The 20,140-nt window shown below is 46.7% G+C and overlaps 1 protein-coding gene across 2 annotated transcripts; it reads right to left on the bottom strand.

The window, feature by feature from the left end:
* Positions 1-3,703: 3,703 nt before the first annotated feature.
* LOC130128577 (class I histocompatibility antigen, F10 alpha chain-like) lies at positions 3,704-16,347 on the bottom strand. Of its 2 annotated transcripts, XM_056298217.1 has the most exons (7): positions 16,084-16,347; positions 13,582-13,860; positions 8,360-8,677; positions 7,279-7,386; positions 6,844-6,861; positions 6,546-6,606; positions 3,704-5,150 (listed from the first exon to the last, which is right to left on the bottom strand). In XM_056298217.1, exons 1-4 carry the CDS (start codon positions 16,274-16,276, stop codon positions 7,283-7,285), a joined length of 894 nt encoding a protein of 297 aa, XP_056154192.1. In that variant the 5' UTR covers positions 16,277-16,347; the 3' UTR covers positions 3,704-5,150; positions 6,546-6,606; positions 6,844-6,861; positions 7,279-7,282. The 2 variants fall into 2 exon arrangements, with proteins under 2 accessions (XP_056154192.1, XP_056154191.1); XM_056298216.1 differs by having other exon boundaries at positions 6,844-7,386.
* Positions 16,348-20,140: the final 3,793 nt, after the last annotated feature.

Below are 20,140 nucleotides of genomic sequence, written 5' to 3'. Positions count from 1 at the left end.
CATGCACCTTGTCGGCACACAGCAGTCGTCTCTGGCACTGCAGAGCTGAGGCGGGATAGGATCTCCATCTGCCCAAAGACTGGGAGCGTTGCTCTGGTCCACGTGCTGGGGAGCGTTGCAAACAAGTCTTTCCTGCTGCTTGATAGCGCTGGAATTTGTACATGCCTCGTGCTTGAGAGCGTGGCAACATTCCAAATGCCTGGTCCCACTCGATGCCTTGCCATAGCTTCCTTCTTTAGGTGAACAGCATGCCTTTGCGATGTGTCCCTTTTTCTTGCACTGGTGACACTCTGCGTCCTTGAGCCTGCATTCATCCGGTCTGTGGCCTTTTCCATTGCAGCGATAGCAGGGCTTTCCGTTAGCTGTAGACTTTACCGTAGCCTCTCTACGCTTTAGGTTAGCCTTCTTTTCTACCACATTAGCTTTATAGCCTTTCTCTGCAAACTGTTGCGCACTGTTGCCTTTTGTTACCTCAAAAGAAAGCGCCATTTCAACTGCGAGCTGTAATGTTAAGTCTTTTGTGTGAGCAGCATCTCTCTTAGCTCACTGCTCTTAACTCCACAGACCAACCTGTCATGCTGTGCTTCATCTAAAAATGCTCCAAATTTGCACGTGGCTGCTAACTTTCTCAAACTTGCAATGTGCTCACTTATTGCTTCGTTTTCCTTTTGGTTTCTTCCGTGAAACTTGCATCTCTCGGCAATAAAGTTGGTTTTCGGGGTGTAGTGCTTTTCTAGCATTCCCACCAGTACTTCATATGTTTTACCCGATGGCTTATCTGGTGCACACAGATCCATCAGCAAGCCATGCGTCCTTTTTCCTACCACCGTAAGAAATACCGCTTTGGTTTTCTCCTCTCGAGTGTCCAATCCATCTGCTGCGAAGTACTGCTCTAACCGCTGGCGATAACTATCAAAGCTTTCCTCACTTTCCTCGAAGGGGAAACCTTCTGGCTTACCGAATGCCATCTTCTGTTCGACGGTCCTTTCACTCACCGAACGTCTCCCTGGTTGTTCGTCGTTGACTTCTGCCTCGCTGGAGCTGCTTGACATGGGAACTCTGTGACTTCCAACTTAAACATCCCATCCTCGTCGCCAAACTGTCGTGTATGAAACACTAATATTGCTCTAAGCTGTTTAAGCAGATAACTGGAAAGTGCACACGGCAGACTTATGACAGTAACGTAGTATATTTATCATTACACTGTAACAACCTGGCTATCCCGAGTAGAGCGGAGTACCAAGAGAACGCCCTGGTGGCGATTCTGCCTTATATACTCTTCAGGAGCAACCAATAGCTGACCTCCACCTCATTCAGCACCAATCACATTGATCTGTGCACATTCAAAACCAACCAACCCACACTGGTTAATATTCTGTGTTGGGAACACCACACTCTCTGCTAACCGCCACCCTTCAATGGAGAGATCAACGACTGGAGATTGCCGTGCCGCTGGACTCTTGTTGCAGAAAGCATGATTGACACAGCGCTGGTCGGGCAACTGGGAATCCCTACCCAAGAGCTGCCCCAAATCATGCGAGCCAGCGCTCTCAACGGCCAGCCTCTCGCTAAGGTAAAATATGTAACCGAACCTGTAACACTCCTGCTTGCTAGCAATCACCGTGCAAAGATTCCCTTGCACCTGATTCCCCCTAATATTGCGGTATCCCTGGCTGGTCAAGTATAATCCCCAAATGACTGGGCTACTAACACCGTTTCAAGTCGGAGCGCTTCTTGTTTGTCGCAGTGTCTTTTGTCGGCCTTGCCACCAGGTGGGGTCATGGAGCCACTGGAGGAGTTTCCAGACCTGTTGGCAGTACCAGCTGAATATCTGGTCTTAAAATCAGCAAGTCACGTGCCACTACTGTTCCTCCGCACCGGCCATACGACTGTGCTACTGATCTGCTGCCCGGAACATCACCGCTTAAGAGTAGGCTTTACTCTCTGACAGCCCCTGAAACGGAGGCCATGAACAAATACTATATCAGTGATGCTTTGTCTGCAGGCATTATCCGGCCCTCCTCTTCTCCAGCAGGCGCAGGCTTCTTTTTTGTGGAGAAAAAAGACCATTATTCCCTCCGGCCTTGCGACAAGTCAGTCTCTAAACGCTTCGCTCAACTAGAGACTGAGGACACTCTCAGCTTTCATTGCTAAAACTGGGTGGAAACAATTAGAGTTAAAAAAAAAAAAGAGCATCGCAGAACCAATCCAAATTCTTGGAGGCGGGGCCGTCACATGGGGGCGGGGCCGTCACATGGGGGCGGCGACGTGCAGAAGTGGTGTGCTTGTAAACGCCGTGGTACCAGCAACACTTGCGTTATAGCAGGGGTCCCCAATTACTTTTCATAGCGGGCCACTTTTAGGGCCACTTTTAAAACCACGGGCCACTCAACCTCCAACAGCATGTTGTTCGTTAGTTTGTTTTGGTGTCGATACGTTGCAGGTATTATAACTTAAACAGAGATTTTTCGATATATTACTAGTCTTACTTTTACTAAGAAATTAAAAAATTTTTTTTTAGGTAGGGAAATAAAAAAAATTCTTCCTTCTGGCATTTCTCCAAAAATTCTCGCGGACCATAAATCAACCCGTCACGGGCCGGACGTGGCCCGCGGGCCGCCTATTGGGGACCCCTGCGTTATAGGATGGCTCGGGCGCAGTCACCGGAGAAAACTATACAAACAATGCACAGTCAGCGAGCTCACATTAACTATGGGTTCAAACTCACCGTTGCACTACAGTGCGCACGTCGCCAACAGCCACTCCAACCAGCCGCTCCCGAAATGACGGTGTTTGCAGAAGCCGTCTCCGCTTTGCTTGGCCTACAAAAGTTTCCGGTGCGCCGAACACAGGGGGCGGAACCACCGGCGGCGATCTGGTCGTCATGTCCTCGCTTTGTCCCTTTTGCTTTCAAAAACTGCACCTGCTTCCTCCATTATGGACAGCAGGGGGCGTATGACCGGCGCCATAGATTTCTGTCCCTGTGCGGACAACAAGTCGCAGACAGTTGGCCAGGCTTGATAGACCAAGCTTTCCCCGTAACCCAGGGGTGTCAAACTCCAGACCTCGAGGGCCGCAGTGTCTGCAGGTATTTGTTGCAACCGTGCACTACACCACCCTGATTTCACTAATTAGCTCACCTCCTGGATCAAGGAGGGAAAGGAACTAGTTTAACGTTCGATAAAACTGAACCGGATGACCTGACGTTACTCGGGACATCCATTTGCCATGGTTTAAAAAGCTCTCTCCGCGTTACAAAGTGATTGGCTGTGTCTCCGGTTTGTTTCACTGCGGAGGAGGATGTGGAGACAGCAGAGTTTCCGGTAAGGCGCGTCCCTGACAAAACGTGAGGGGCGTAGCAGCGGGCGTAGGTTTCTTAGCGGCCGTTCTAGCGACTATCTTGCATTTAGAAATCCCCACGCGATCGGTAGGCGGAGATCTCCGGTTGTCTGGTATCGCGAGACTAGGCATTAACTACTGGGGCCTCAATGACGTCATCACACTAAAGAACCGGTGTCCATTGCCACGTATCTCCTCTGCTTTTGAGAACTTGCAGGAAGCGACCGTCTTCACCAAACTGGGGAGAGGCATTCAGTATTTGGTGGACTGGAAGGGCTACGGCCCTGAGGAAAGATCTTGGGTTCTGTTGTGTCGTTGGTTCAGTGTCAGACATCAACACACGAAGCAGAGGAACAGGGCAGCATGTACTTTACTTAGCACTGTTTTTCATCAACACGTTTTACTTCTTCTACTCCTTCTACATATGCGTAACTCACAGTACCTGGAACATATTAACCATAGTACTGCCACCTAGCGGTCTCCAACGTAAATAGCTTTAACAGAACACAATGCATCACTATGTATGTATATGGACACAACGTATTCCCCTTTTGAACAAAGAATACTTCTAGTACCTTAGATTAGAACTGACCGTATTACATTCTGAATAATGTATGTAACCCAATAACATCATTCACTTTTTACATTTTCTTTTCCCTCCACACATTAGTCAGCCGTACTTTTTTTCCCACTTTCCCATGACAGTCTTTGGTCCAGCTAGGTGGATTTCTAATCCGGTAAACCTGAGCTGGTTATCAGAGTTAGAGTCAGGTGGTTTATCAGTCTCTGGTTTAGTACAGCCCATTGCTCTGTCAGAGTCAGTATCCGGGATCAACTCTGGCAGTGCAGATAAGCGTGAGGCATTCCAGATCCTTCCATCATCCAGCAAGTAAGTGTTTGGTCCTTTCTTTGTCACAACAGTTCTTCGTTTTGTGAACTTCAGATCTCCTTTCTTTACTTTCCATGGCTTCCTAATCCGTACTTTGTCACCGGACTGGAAGTCAGTTGAATTAGTGTGTCTGTGAGCATCTGTGTATTCTTTCGTCTTCACTTGTTTTTGCTTCACTCTTTCACGCACAGTGTGTCCATCTCTTGGAGGTACAGGCATCTCCATCACCTGTAGCTTTGTTCTCATTCGTAGACCATGGAGCAGTTCTTAAGGGGATACTCCAGTCGTAGAATGAGGCGTTTCTCTGTAATCCATCAGGTAAATCTCTTTGAAAAAATTAAAAATCTAAAAATATACATATATATTTTTTAAATCATGAAAATTTTTAAAAATGCAGATTTTTAAATTAAAAATAAAACCTTCTGCAGAGCTTTAAAGAGAAAATGTAGAAAAAAAGATGGGATGTAATGTTTCTGAACCGTCGTCTGCAAACAAGCCATCAGAGAGGTGGCATGAAGAATGAAATGAAAGGGGGAATATCTCACTGTGAAGAGGAAAGTTCTGTATGTTGCTTGTGGTGTCGGAGGGTTTCGTTGTGTTGACAAAGCTTTTATGAATTCGTTTGGAAACAAACAGTGCGCCCCTCCTCTAAGTAGAGAGTATTCATACTCCATCAGTTCTTTACTCGTGTTCTATTTTAATCTGTCGTTTGCAATGGAATCAGCTGATCTGTGGAGGGGATTAGGAAAAGTAATCTGTACACAGAATTTACTGCAGGTTATTGGTTTTCAACTGTGATGGATTGTTGACTTTTGTCCTTCAACATGTCATGTGTAACTCCCCACACCGCTAATGATTTTTAACTGACACGTTCCCGAGTTATGCACTGAAGTCTGCTTGATTCCCCAACATGTCCACAGACCTGCAAAAAGACAGAACCACAATTAAGACAGGAAATATGTCCACGTGTCAGTCTGAGTTACGGTGCTGATGCTGTTTTATCTGAGTGAGTAAGAAGCGTGGTGGTATGTGACCACACCACATGTCAGAGCTCCATTCAAAATGAACGAGAGTCAGCAGAAACCCAGCAGAACACCTGGCTGAGCCTGAGTCCTCCTCATCCATGTTGTTCTGGCTGTTGGTAAAGCTCTTCTACCAGCTTGTTCTGTCACATCTGCTGGTTACACACAACCACTTCACCTCCTCTTCACACTCAACACCACCTGCCCTCTTCTTCCTCATTTGGCTGCTATGATGAAGATGGAAAACACCATGCACCCAAAGAAATTCCTACCCCCCCACCCCATCCCTTTTTTCTCCACAACTGTATCCGGCCAATTACCCCACTCTTCTGAGCTGTCCTGGTCTCTGCTCCACCCCCTCCGCTGATCCGGGGAGGGCTGCAGACTACCACATGCCTCCTCCCATACATGTGGAGTCGCCAGCCGCTTCTTTTCACCTGACAGTGAGGAGTTTCACCAGGGGGACGTAGCACGTGGGAGGATCACGCTATTACCCCCCAGTTCCCCCTCCTCCCCGAACAGGCACCCCGACTGACAAGAGGAGGCGCTAGTGCAGCGACCAGGACACATAACCACATCCAGCTCCCCACCCGCAGACACGGACGATTGTGGCTGTAGGGATGCCCAACCAAGCAGAGGTAACACGGGGATTTGAACCGGCGATCCCTGTGTTGGTAGGCAGTGGAATAGACCGCTACGCTACTCGGATGCCAGATATTTGTGAATTAGCTGTTGTCTTCAATACACCAGCCACAGAAAATATCAAAAAAGACCATTTGCATTTAACACCTCAGGACTGTAACTTTAAGGGGCTCAGTCCCAAAACACTACATGTTCATTCTTTGAAGACCAACAAACAAAATGTAGAAACTCATTATTATAAATTCATCATTTAAATATTCAAACATATCGATGACTTTTCCAGTAAACACGGGATAACTGTGTCCACCAAGGACATTATTATTGATAAAATACCATCATCTGTTTTAATTGTGTCATCATTCATTGGATGAGGGCAGGTGTCAGTTTATAATACAAATGTTCATATTTCCTGGACAGACACACTTTAAAACCTTCCATGTTCTGGGAAAACCAGCTTGGGTCAAAGGTCAGCTCTGCAGCCCCGAAGAGATTCAGGACGTTCAAAGTCAGTTGAGGACATGGTGGTGAACAACCTGTTAACTTTAAGGACCGCCCTTACCAACCAACCATTTTACACACAGCCAGGTGATGGCGCTATAACACAACACAGCACAGCAGGTCACATGTGGTAGATCCATGTACACCAGACTTACTTAGTTCAGTGTGAAGCATCGGGGTTCAGCTGCTGAGAGAGCTCAGAGCCGCTGTCAGGAGCTGTGAGGTCAGAAACAGTCCGTTAACAAACTTCTCCTGAAGCGAGCTACTGGACCACAACAACTGAGGAAAAGCCACGATTTGACAACAACTGCAGAATTTGCCCTAGTTTTTGGATTGCCTATTTTCTCCTCAGCTGTAAAAAGCTGAAAGTGTAATAACGACATTTCTGCTTCAGTAAGGTGGTGTGAAAGTTTCACGACCTGGTCATGAAGTAAAAAAACAACATCTACTTACAAGGTGGAGGGCGCTTGGCTGAAATGAAGACATAAAACAAATGATTAAGGGTGTCACAGAGGAAGACACCATATATTATACATTATCCCTGTTCTCCCTCCCCCCACTGAACCACATCTCCAGATGACCCTTAACCCAAGTGTTAGGTTGGTTATAATGTTGATGTATTTTAAGTTACTATGATCTTGACTGGAGTAAATCAGACAATACCTTCAGAACAATCTCTCTCTCTCTCTTTCTCCCTCTCTGTCTCTCTAGATCTCTCTCTGTCTCTTTCTCTCTCCCCCTCTCTCTCCCTCTCTCTGTCTCTCTCTGTCTCTCTCTCTAGATCTCTCAGTGTGACGCTACATGTAAGACTCAGTGAGAGGCTGGATAAGAGAGCCATCTAAACTTCTAGAATATCAGCTTGATGAAAAACAAATCAAACATTTGAACCATTTCATATGATTCCACCGCATCTGTTCTTCTTGTACCAAGCCACGCCAATGGCTGCGATGACGATGACAGCAACAAGCACTCCAATGATGATGGGCATGATGGTGGCTGTTGATTAAAAAAATAGAAAAAATACATATGTGTGTGTTTGTGTATACAGAAATATATATCCTTGCGAGTCTTCGGCTACAGTCACAGCAGCATTGGTGCATGTGATATTTCATGGTGAATTTGATTCATATCAATGAATTCATCACCATAAGTAAACTTGGATCTGGGTGCAAGGTGAGTTCACCTCGATGACTTCACGTCGAGTTCAAATTTGGTGAACTTTGACACGTGAGTTTGCTCCATCGAGCAATAACAGAGCTGCTCTGACTGTTGTGACCTCTGACGGAGCAGCCACTAGAGGCAGTAAAAAGAGGAAGCTCTCATTTAGCAGCGTATAACCATCTAACTTCACACTGCTGTGCTCTGCTAAAAAATAAACTGCTCCGCGACAAAACAGACATCGTGGTTTCCAGTCAGTCATGGAGCAGCAGCAGACAGTGTAAACTAGGGTTCATTAATTTATTTGAGTTTTTGTGTCTATTCCACAAGGCAATTCGAAGGAATTTCCCTCTGCCAAGTTCTGGTGTGACCGCAGCCTAAGGCTCAAATGGAGGAAGTGGCTGTAAATTGTTAGTCATGCTCCATTTTTCTTGATCGTTTTGTTGCTGGAGATTTTGAATCACTTAAAGTAATAAAACAATTCCAGCTTTCCCCCCCTATGAGCAATGCAGCAATTCATCATTTCCTTCATTAAGACAAAGGTGAATTTGCTCTTACACCAGTAATAGTCCATACCACAGTTTGATTGTAAGAGGCCTGAATTTTAGTGATCTTTTTTTTCTACTAATTTGGTGCAAACCAGAGTCTATATGGAGGGCTCACACCTGTCAAAAACATCCAGCCTTAGCAAGAACATCAAGAGGTTCAGACTGGCTGATGAGTGACAGTCACAGAAGTCAGTCTTTGGCTAGTACGTACTTAGGCCGTTGTGGCTCTGTTCAGTGGCTCCAACAGAAACAAACGAACTAACCAGGATCTTTCCAGTTGGTCTTGATCTGTGATGGGTCCAGTTTGATGATGATGTCGTCCTTCATCCCAGAAAGCTGAACCACACAGTGGTACTTCTGCCACTCCTCAGACTTCATTGATGAAAGGTCAACGAGGAGTTGAATGCTCCTCTGGAAGGTTCCATCGTGGTTGGGGAGGAGCTCACCATGGACCACCTCCTCATGGACCTCCTCTTCCTCTCTCCTCCATAACATCACGATTCTGTCAGGGTAGAAACCTGTAGCATGGCAGGTGACTGGAGAGGAGGGAGACCTCTGGAGCAGAGACACTGAGGGAGGGACTGGAGAGAGAGACAGAGAGAGAGAGACAGAGAGAGAGAGATTGACAAAACCCCTTACTAAGCACTACAATAGGTATGCAGACAAAAGGACATCAACTACATAAGTGAAAGTGAAAACACAAGCCAACAATACAGCCATGACTTTCCCTTTTACACCAGTTAGAAAGAGAAGAGCAGGTCTTCATCATCTCCCACTGAGCACAATACTTCCTGCCTGCCAATTTAAAGCTGAAAGCCACCAGATTGTCTTCCATTTTGTGGTAGGGATGTAGTAGGGAGCCTTCAGCAGTCCTGTAAGAACCTGCACAGGGTCCACACAGTCCACCGCCCGGGCCCGCTTCTTATGGCTCAGCCAGATGGCTAAATTGGCAGCAGCTAATATGAAGTTTATAAGAATCAAGAAGAACTCTTTATCGTCATTGTGCCAAGCACAATGAAACTGCAGGTGTGTCAACCTCAAAATGGTGCATACATAAAAGAGATAAATATAAAATATCAGCAATAAAAAGTAAAGCATCTAAACAATATAAGTGCAAAATATAAGCAGTATAAGGTATAAAATATAATACAGTTAACGATAAAACAAAATTATGATGTGCAAAATCATCCATCCATCTATCAGCAAAAATGCAGTAAAGGTGGGGTGGACAGATGTGAAGCGGCTTAAAGTGACATGTGAGTAAATATATGCAAATACTGCACGTGCCCAATGGGGGCAGCATATCAGTCTCGTGGGACTGAGGAGAGGTCTGAGTTCATTAGTGCCGCAGCTTTTGGAAAGAAGCTGTTTTTCAGTCTCTTTGTGCAAGTGTGGATTGGTCTGAAGCAGCCGTCTGATGGCAGGAGCTGAGACAGATGGTGTCCAGGGTGTGTAATGTCTTTTGTGATGTTCTTCACCCTCCTCACACAGCGAGTGCTGTGAAGATCTTCTAGTGAAGGCAGCTCAGTGCCAACAATGTCCTGTGCTGTTTCCACCACACGCTGGAGGGCTGTTTCATCAGCTTTGCTGCGGCTGCTGCACCAGGCTGTCATGCAGCTTGGTAGGATGCTCTCGACTGAGCATCTGTAAAAGTTGACCAGCAGTTTTTGCGGGAGGCTGGCTCTCCTTAGCCTCCTCAGAAAATAATGGAGTTGTTTTCCCTAATCACCACTGGTATCAGATTCACACTCCATGTCAGTCACATTACCATGGCAACCAGCAGGCTTCATCACCTGCTCCTCTGCCTCTTTGTCCAGTATGACCTGCAGTATCTCAGCCTCCCACACTGAAAAACGCTCTGCATCTTTCTCCGACATCCCCATGTTGTCCTCCCTCTGTACTGTGCTGACCACAGCTTCAGCCTCCACCTCCCCTGCTAAACTATATGAAGACACAGAGCCACACGCCCCGGCGGCTCCGACCACAGAGCCACCAGCCTCACTCCGTACAGGAGGAGCAGCCTCGGTCAGTGTGCGCCGCCCCCCTCCCCATCCTCAGCCACATCAGCCCGCTGCTCCCCTCCCCGCTGTCCCACACATCAGCTGCAGCGCACCCCGCTGTGTGCTGGCTATGGGGACAAGCAATCCCCTCCTGACCCACATCTCCACACTCACAACACTTCATCCCCCCGGAGCTAGCATACACCATATAAACCCCCTCCTCATGCTAAACACAGACGGAGACATCCAGTGTTTGAGTGGGAGAGTCCAAATCCATGAACACGTGTCTCCAAAGAGACTGAACCTGGTTCAGTTTGGCGTCCCTACAGCCCAGGCTCACCGTCCAGAACCCCCTCACAGACCTCCTGAAGCCCTTCAGTTCTTGTGCCAGCACCTCGCCGGGAATAAAAGGAGGGCCTCTGGACACGGTGACCCGGGTGGAAGGCACCGCCAGCAGGGAAACTATTTTAAATTCATCACCTACAAACACGCCGTTTTCTATCTGCTAGTTGGAAAAACCTGTTCATTCATAAACACAACCAGCGCTTCATTCATGTGTGATGCAAATGAGATGTTTCCATGCCCCACCTGTTCTCCTCCCACCAACACCACCTGCTCCACTCTGGTACTGGGCCACGGCACGACCCCCACTCCCTGCCTCCCAGACAGGGACGGTGTCTCAAAGGACGCCATGCCCGCCAAGAAGCATGGCTCACCGTCCACCAAACACACAACCACCGAACACACACCAAACCACAATAAGAACCACAACCACAAAACAATCACACAACAGAGAAGACAAATCGAGAAAACGTCACAAGACTCTCAGCCAAACTCCCCAAACTCCCAGCATGCACTCAGAGAGAGAGAGAGAGAGAGAAGGAGAGAGAGAGAGACATCTCATCTCATTTCCTGACATCTGGAGCAAAGGGCTTATAACTGCTATTCATAAAAATGGAGACAAATTGGATCCTAATAATTTCAGAGGCGTTTGTGTGAGCAGCAGCCTGGGGAAGGTGTTCAATAGTGTTCTGAACAATCGAATTCTAACCCTCCTTAACGAACACAATGTCCTGAGCAAAGGTCAAATTGGCTTCCTCCCAAATCACCGGACTACGGACCATGTTTACACCCTACACACCCTCATAAATGAAAATGTGAATCAAACCAAAAATATTTGCTTGTTTTATTGACTTCAAAAAAGCTTTCGACTCTATTTGGCACGAAGGACTATACTATAAACTTTTACAAAGTGGTGTAGGGGGTAAAGTGTATGACATAATAAAGTCAATGTATTCGGACAACAAATGTGCAGTTAAGATTGGAGACAAACACACTGAGTTCTTCACTCAGAATAGAGGGGTGAGACAGGGCTGTGGACTTAGCCCGACACTGTTAATATATATATATTAATGAACTGGCGGTGCAGCTGGAAAAGTGTGCAACCCCAGATCTCCCCCTGTATGACATGGAAGTGAAATTTTTTGCTTTATGCAGAAGATCTAGTTTTTTTGTCACCAACCGCAGATGGGCTGCAACAACTACTGGACCTGCTTGAGGACTACTGCCAGCACTGGGCCCTGGCAATAAATCCAAAAAAGACAAAAGTAATGATCTTCCAGAAGAAGCCCAGATGTCAGGAAAATAGATACCAGTTAGACTCTAGGTAGCATCACCTTAGAGCATAGGATGCAGTATACTTACCTTGGTCTAAGTATTACAGCATCAGGGAGTTTCAGTAGGGCAGTGAATAACCTAAAACAAAAAGCTGGCAGAGCTCTAAATGCAATTAAAAATAAATTCTTTAACATTGATATACCACTCTCCATCTGGTGCAAACTGTTTCATAGTGTAATTCTGCCCATTGCACTATATGGAAGTGAGGTATGGGGTCCACTCAGTCTTTCCAGCTACACTAGATGGGACAAGCATCCAGCAGAAACCCTACATGCTGAATTCTGCAGAATGATTCTGAAAATACAAAGGAAAACACCAAACAACGCATGTAGGGCAGAATTAGGCCAGTTTCCATTATTAATAAATGTACAAAAAAGATCTCTAAATTTCTGGATGCACTTAAATACAAGCCCAACAAATACATTGCACTTTAAAGCTCTGAAAACCCAAGAACTGAACCCCGAAAAGAGTCCCCTGAAGCAGCTGGCTCTGAGACTCACTAACCCTTTAACAAATACTAAGACCAACCAACCTCAGGCCACCACTGCATCCCAAACAAAGATTACGATAAATCAGCTATAAAACAAAGCAAGAACAATTATCTGAAACATTGGAACGCTGAAATCAAAACTCAAAACAATCTAGAAGTCTATCGGGCCCTAAAAACAAACTATAATTTGGAAGAAGACCTCTTAACTGTCAGAGACAGGAAGCAGCGACAGATCCTGACTAAATACAGGCTCAGTGACCACAGTCTCGCCATTGGAAAGGGGAGACACAAACAGACGCGGTGGCCAAAAGAGCAACGAACATGTGGTCAGTGCATGACAGACGAGGTGGAGACAGAGGTGCACTTCCTCCTTAAATGTGACAAATTTGAAAAACAGCACCAGGCTTTTGTCCAGGAACTAGAACACGTGACTCCAGAGTAGCAGGAAATGGAGGACGCAGGTAAGCTGCAGGTGGTCCTGGGAGGGGGGCCAGCGGCGAGCATTGCAGCAAGATTTATACTTTCCTGCCACAACCTGAGAGATAGTGGATGACGGCACCTATTGCTACTGTTGTTGTTTAATATCATAATCATTGTTGTTGTTGCTGTTATTATCATAATCATTGTTGTATTGTGTCGTTGTTGTTTTACATGCTTTGGCGATTTGTACACAAACGTATGTCATGCCAATAAAGCACATATTGAATTGAACTGAATTGAGAGAGAGAGAGAGAGAGAGAGAGAGAGAGAGAGAGAGAGAGAGAGAGAGAGAGAGAGAGAGAGAGAGAGAGAGAGAGAGAGAGAGAGAGAGAGGAGACAGAGAGAGAGACAGAGAGAGAGACAGAGAGAGAGATGAGTTGAAGAAAATGAGACAAAAGAGAGGGAGACAGAGTTGGAGAAAGATAAAGAGAGGAGAGTGGGCGCTGGAAAAAAGAGAAAGGGAGAGAAAAAAGAGCAAGACAGAAGAGAGACAGTAGCAGAAAGAGAGAAAAGAAGGAAGAAGACAGACCGAGGTGTAGAGAGAGAGAGAGAGAGAGAGAGAGAGAGAGAGAGAGAGAGAGATCCAGGAATAGAGAGGTGCACTAAGTCAGAGAGAGATAAAGAATAAAGAACCAACACGCAGGTAAAAAGAAAGCTGGAATGAAGTAAAAATAAAACCTGCTCATTGTAAACAGAGTCACACAGCCATGCTGTTGTGTGTGCAGCGGGTGTGGACACACGAGTCCATGACCACTGTAATGTTGCTGCACATTAGAAACAGTAGAGACATATGAACACGGCTGTGTCCATGACAACACATCAGGTCATGTGACTCTACCTGTCCTCTGGAGACTGTTGCTCCCATACTGCAGATACTTCTTCAGCCAGTCAACACACACATGGGTGTAGTAGTTCTTCAAGTAAGCCAACCTAGCTTTGTCTTGATCCCATCTCAGTTTGGTGATGACAGCCTGTGGTGTCGGAGCGACCCATGTCTCTGTCTTCAGGTCCAGAGCGATGAAGTCTTCTCCATCATAACCATGCTGTTGATATCCATTAATGTCTCCAGTCTCATCGTCCCAATCACAGCCACTCATGAACTGAAAAATGTGGATGCCTGAGAGAAGACAGACAGAGAGACAGAGAGACATAGAGACAGAGAGACAGAGAGAGAGAGAGACATAGAGACAGAGAAACAGAGAGACCGAGAGACAAAGAGACAGAGAGACAGAGAGAGTGTTAAAGCAGAGACACATCCTGACACAGTCAACCTTTAAGGTCCAAACCCTGTTCACCACAGAGACCCAGAGGGACCAGAACACAGTCTCTCCACCTGTCCACTGTTACACCACCTCATACTAGAGTCTCATGTCAGCAAAGAGGAAGGAAAGGTTTACACACACACACACACACACACACACACACACACACACACACACACACACACACACACACACACCATCCATCCATCCATTATCCAAACTGCTTATCCTGCTCCCAGGGGGGGCGGGAATGCTGGAGTCATTCCCAGCAGTCATTGGGCGGCAGGCGGGGAGACACCCTGTCCATGTGTGACTTCGAAGGACGGAGCCCTTCTGATCTCCTCCACCTTCTGCAGCAAAAGGGACTGACCCAAAGTATGTCCCAACTCCCCCTCCTCACTTGCCTGGTCTTAACCATCCCTGTGTCCACAGCTTGCGTGGACAGACATTCTCAGCACTGAAAAGGACAAAAGGCACACAAGAAGCAGCTGTGGACCGGCTCGTCCGTCAGCCTGGGCTTTAACCTCAGTTGAGAAAGAACTTCTTATGACTTGAAGTCAAAGGACAAAGTGTGTGAGCCAGCACCTGCACACTTTGTTACAAAGGATGGCAGGACGGACTTTGTGTTCGGGGGACCTTCATTGGGTGAGTACGCAGCTTTTTTCAATGATGGGCTGGTTTCCTCTGCTTTTATTCTACCTCCAAATTATGCAGCTTTTGCTGACGTCTGCTGTTCTAATGAGGCATGTGGACATTAGTTTTAGTGTGTTTGTAAACCACTGACCAGAGGGGTAGACTAGAAGCTGGATTATAAGGTTTTCCAGAATCCCCTTTGTGTATGGTGAAGCCGGTTAGGGCAAAGAAACCTTTAATATGCTGAACTTCCATGTGACAGGGCTCTGGACGTTGGTTTCATTGCTATGCTGGATTGTTTCAGCACCACATGTGGTCCTACTGAAGGCCCAGGGTGCAGGGCCACGGTTCACCACTGGGCCGCTCTATACGCCTCGTCTGAAGGAAGGTTTTCATCTGGACAAATATAACAGCAGGAACAGGTCGACCAGCACACACTTTAATGTTACAGCTGGTCAAGACAGGGGGGACAGTCATCTGTCCATCTTTAACACCCTCTATCTCTCTCTCTGCGTGGCTTGGTAAACATCATATCACAAAGAACCACGCATATCAATAGCTCTGACAACGACTCCTAGAGGATAAATACTGAGTCTCATCACCAGCCAGTCAGACTAGCTTGGTCTAGTCAGAAAGGCATGAACTGAGGAAGCCTCTTGGATGAGAGGCGAAACATCTTCACGGATGTATAACAAGTCCAGTTGCACTTGATTCAACTCCTTTGGACAGATAACGGGTCGTTTTCTATCATCCGAGGGAAAAGGTTTTTGGTTTCTCTCTTTCTAAATGGTAGTGGGGAAACGGGGATTCTGGTTTTCTCATTTCAAAACAAAACCCCGTTGGCCGCCAAGTCCACGGGGCCCGCGGGGACCTTAAGAAGGGTGGTTGCTAGGAACTGGGTGTGGATGTGAAGGGCTGAACGTCTGTCCGGGTTTGACTGTAAATGTTGACAACAGACTTTGAAGACGCTGTTCTCACAGCTTTATCTGTGTCCTTTCTTACTGACGGAGCTGCACTGAACACAACACGTCAATAGTCTCTTGAAGCATCGCCACATTGAACCCCTGTATTCTGCCAATAAGCAGTACTGACACAGCCCATGGTCACAGGACAGACACAGACAACCTGACAACATGCCAGTGTTTTAAATGAAGACTTGAGATGAAGACTATGGAGGGAAGTCCCGAGTCTTCACTCATGTCTTTGCTGTTCATTTCTGATGACAGCTGAATATTCCTCAGGAAAGACTTTGATAAAACCATATTGAAATAAAGTCTTTTGTTACTGGACCCAGGAAGAAACCGGAACACTACCCAAAACACTACACCCTTAATGTGTGTGTGGGTGTGTGTGTGTGTGTGTGTGTGGGTGTTGGGGAGGAAGATGGAAGCTTTGTCTCTCTGAATAAAAACATTTGATTGGTGAGAAGTGAAACATAAACGTACCTCCAGTTTGGTTGAAGCGCTGCTTCGCAGTCTCAATGTTGGTTTTGTACCACTGCTGGCGACTCATCATATTTCCAGTCTCCGTCTCCCAGTACTGTGGGTCACCTGTTGTGACCTGGTCCATCCAGTCTTGTTTGGGTACTGCTCTCTGAGTGTTGCTGTCATAATGAACCATCTGAAGACCATCAACCATCCCAACAACCACAAACTCTGGGAAGTTTGGCACGTGGGAGGATCCAGTGTCGAAGTACTTCAGGGAGTGGATCACTGTCAGGAAAACACATCATGTGAGGATTTCAGCTGTTGGAATCACATCTTTTTTGTCATCATCACTGATTTTTGTGATGGGTTTTAGTCGTTTGTGTGTCTGTCTGTACTTTAAGGTCAAAGTCAGAAGGAAATATTTATCAGTGTAATTCATATAATCACTGTTGTTGTGTTTTATCGAGGACTCTGCCCTTCTTCTCTTTTGAGAGCTTATATTTAGAAAACAAACATCCCTAAATAGGGCCCGGTACTGTCCTCATGTCCTCATCATCCTACTTGTAAATCTGCTGCGATACAAGCACACCGACAGCCGACTAGACAAGTCCTGCGTGCGAGCCGTGTTTTCTGCTGCACTTCTGCTTCAGCAGCTGAAAGCGACACACAACTGCGTAACGAGACGAGCACAACCTGTTTAAAAAGGATCACAATAAATACCTGGTTGTACCAGAGGCAATGCCACACAACAACACAACCTTGTGGGTTTTTTTCACTGCAGTTCAAAATAAATCCTCAAATCAATGTGTACCCATGACCCTGTAGTAAAAACCATGTAGTTAATTAATTCAGCAGCAGTTAATATAGCCTACGCTTCCAAACCCTGCACCACCGCCAGCGCCATCACCTGGTGAAACTCAACATGCACGCACAAAACATGTCAGAACACACGGCTGGCACGCCACACAGACGCAGTCAGCTGGGTTGTGTTCCTCATCTGGTGGAAAGCGTCCTTGGGTTCCTTGAAAGGCGTTACACAAAACTAAGTTGATGTTGTTGTTGTTGGTTCAGGGAAACACAAGGTTGAGTGTGACAATGTCAGCAACAGCACCATGTTGTGTATTTAGTGTGTTACAGTCAGACAGTGACACACATCTGATGAAAACAAAACATGGTAGAAGTGTAAGGGCATCATTAAGTACTCATATCAGTACTCGCTACCCAAATGTAAGTACTTGTACTTGGTCTGAAGAAGTGTTATGGGTGCGTCCCTGTCCCTAAATATTCAACTAGAGGCCAAGAAAGAAAGAAAGAAAGAAAGAAAGAAAGAAAACCTTCCCATGAAGTAAACTCCAGGCTTTACTGAACACAGAGGAAGGTATTCAGAGGAAGGTGTGTGGCCTGCAGATTGTGGGTTGTGACACGTTTTAAACATGTTGTGTTGTGTCACTGTTTGTGTTTCGATGGTCGCCATCGGAACAGTTTGGAGTTGGAGAATTTGAGACGACAGTTAAACCATATCACCTGAATATGGAGCTGCCAGGGAGGAGGACAAGAGGAAGGCCAAAGAGGAGGCTTATGGGTGTGGCGAGGGAGGACATGCAGGTGGCGGGTGTGACAGAGGAAGATGCAGAGGACAGGAAGACATGGAAACTGGACGATCCGCTGTGGCGCCCCCTAACGGTGCAGCCCAGAGTAGCAGTAGTAGTTAAACTATATCACCGACTTCTTGTGATTATAATAATCCCCTTTTATTTCACAGCCTATCGCCTATAAGGTCATTCTCATGAAAAGCCAATATAACGTCATCTGTAGAGAAGACGGGCGTTTGGGTTCAGCTGCCAACAACGTGCCTACAGCGCCCCCATACGGCTGGTATCGGTAAGTTAACAAGGAAAGTCATGAACTGGCAGAAACACAACGGGGTGGGATAATTGTTACTTTTCCTGTCTCCGTCTTCTGACTACCTTCGCCGGAAGTTACAGGGGAACCGAATTTATTTCGGATCCAGGGCCGAAGTTCGCTGGCGCTGTCCGTCACTGCCTGGTGCTAGCTAGCTAGCTAAACTCCGGGGTACAACCCAACACAGTTCAATAGTTCACTTCGTCTGAAAATGGCGAGGACACCGTCTTCTCACTTTGGAAACACATTTAATCCTTCTTCACAGCTGCACAAAACTTTGACATAGGTCCAATATATCACAGTTCTTAGTGATAATATTTCCTGTCACTTGCGCGGAGCTCCCAATACCGTTCGCGCCACACAACAACAACAACAACAACTTCCTCATTCCCCCTCCCTACCAACCAATCAGAGTCCGACCCCAGACCGTGCTCTTAAAGCGGTACACCCTTATTTACCAACATAATGTTAAAACAGTGGCTGGTGTTACTCCACACTGGTATGATCAGTACATGAATCACAAAGACACCGTTACTAAAGCATCTTCATCAACAACCTCCGACTAAAGGAGCATTCGTTCAAGAAGTCTTTAAGAAAGGCAAATGTGAATATCGGAAATTAAAGAATAGACCATAAACCATAATAAACTAGAGGAGGACTAAGCATTTATCTTCTCCGAGGATCGAGGCGAATATTACTTTAGCCTGTGATAGCAGCCGAGCATGCGCAGTGACTAACTCCGTCTCCACACGAAAACTCGTTTAACGGTCAGAATTTAAGAATATACACACCTGAAGATCCTAAAGGACAAAAGACGAGCAGCAAAATAACCACTTTCATCTTGTTTCTTGTACCAAGTGGATTTGTTAAAACCAAATAAAAGAAGAGACGACGGACGCTTCTCTCCTCGACGTTGTTCCTCCAAGCGCCCCAACAAGACTACGCAACTTTTCAGCGGGAGAGCGTCACGAACCACCTTTTAACCAATAGAAATTCAGGAAAGGCTGAGAGACTTCCGTTGCTAGGCAGAGTTGAGTTCACCAGGTTACGAATTGAAAGTGAAACTGACTTGCAACGCTGAACAGACGGACAGAGAATCTTTGGGTCATTTCTGACAAAACAACCCCACCGACCTTTCCTCCACATTCACACATCGTTCAGCAATGAACACGAAATGGTAGAAAAGGTGTGGAACACAAAACGGCCCACAACGCACCCACTTTTCAGCCCTGCCAAGCAGACGTGTGTATGTGTGTGTGTGCGTGTGCTACCACAGAGTGTGTGTGTGTGCGCGTGTATGCGTGTGCGTGCGTGTGTGTGTGTGTGTGTGTGTGTGTGTTGTTGTGACGTTTCATTTTCATGTGGTTGGAGCAAAGCTCTCAAGTTTGCCGAATTCTTATGCGTGAGATTTGTTGACGGACAGACAGGGCGGTCACAAACGAAGAATACAACTATTATTATTTTTCATTTTCTATTAACATTTACGACACAAACAGACAATAAAAACTCCGTACATTCAGAGAAAACTGCACCATAAGCAGAGCACGTACACAGCGCAACCACAACGCGCAGTACCAGCATATGACCGCAAGGTGTCCTTCGTGTTGCGCAACATCTCATCTCGTCTTCAGCCGCTTCTCCAGGGTGGGGTCGCGGTGGCAGCAAGCTGAGTAGGGCACTCCAGACGTCCCTCTCCCCAGCAACGCCCTCCAGCTCCTCCTGGGGGATCCCAAGGCGTTCCCAGGCCAGACTGGACATGTGGTCCCTCCGGCAGGTTCTGGGTCTACCCCGGGGTCTCCTCCCGGTTGGGCCGTGCCCGGTAAACCTCCAAAGGACCTGCACAACGTACAGTGGCCGAGTCCATAAGCTCCAGCAGCGGCGTAATAAAGCTGAGTTACTCACATGGTCTATAATAAGGAGGGCTGCGTGGACGCTGCAGTGATGCGGTCTCTGTGGTCGAGCTTACTGCGTTATTACATTCCCGGGTCTCCTTCTTAGCCTAAACCCGCTGCCCATTCCGTGAGCGACCCTGGTCACACACAGCCCTGGACTTCATCACTGGTGTCCTGGACTCTGAAGGTAACACAGTGGTCCTTACTGTGCTTGATCCTTTTTCAAAGTCTGTGCATTACATTCCACTGCCTAAAATACCCACGGCTAAAGAAACTGCTCA

This window comes from Lampris incognitus, chromosome 18, assembly GCF_029633865.1.
Source record: "Lampris incognitus isolate fLamInc1 chromosome 18, fLamInc1.hap2, whole genome shotgun sequence".
NCBI lineage: Eukaryota > Metazoa > Chordata > Actinopteri > Lampriformes > Lampridae > Lampris > Lampris incognitus.
Note: the sequence above shows the minus strand (reverse complement) of the source record. Positions and strands in the feature narration are given on the sequence as shown.

What these genes read in the sequence shown, in the direction of transcription:
- LOC130128577 (XM_056298216.1), bottom strand. Translation starts at nt 16,276, where the DNA reads ATGGTTGATGGTCTTCAGATGGTTCATTATGACAGCAACACTCAGAGA. An exon ending in GCGCTTCAACCAAACTGGAG is followed by an intron (nt 13,861 to 16,083) that starts GTACGTTTATGT and finishes GTCTTCTCTCAG; the next exon opens with GCATCCACATTTTTCAGTTC. An exon ending in GACCAACTGGAAAGATCCTG is followed by an intron (nt 7,387 to 8,359) that starts GTTAGTTCGTTT and finishes TTTAATCAACAG; the next exon opens with CCACCATCATGCCCATCATC.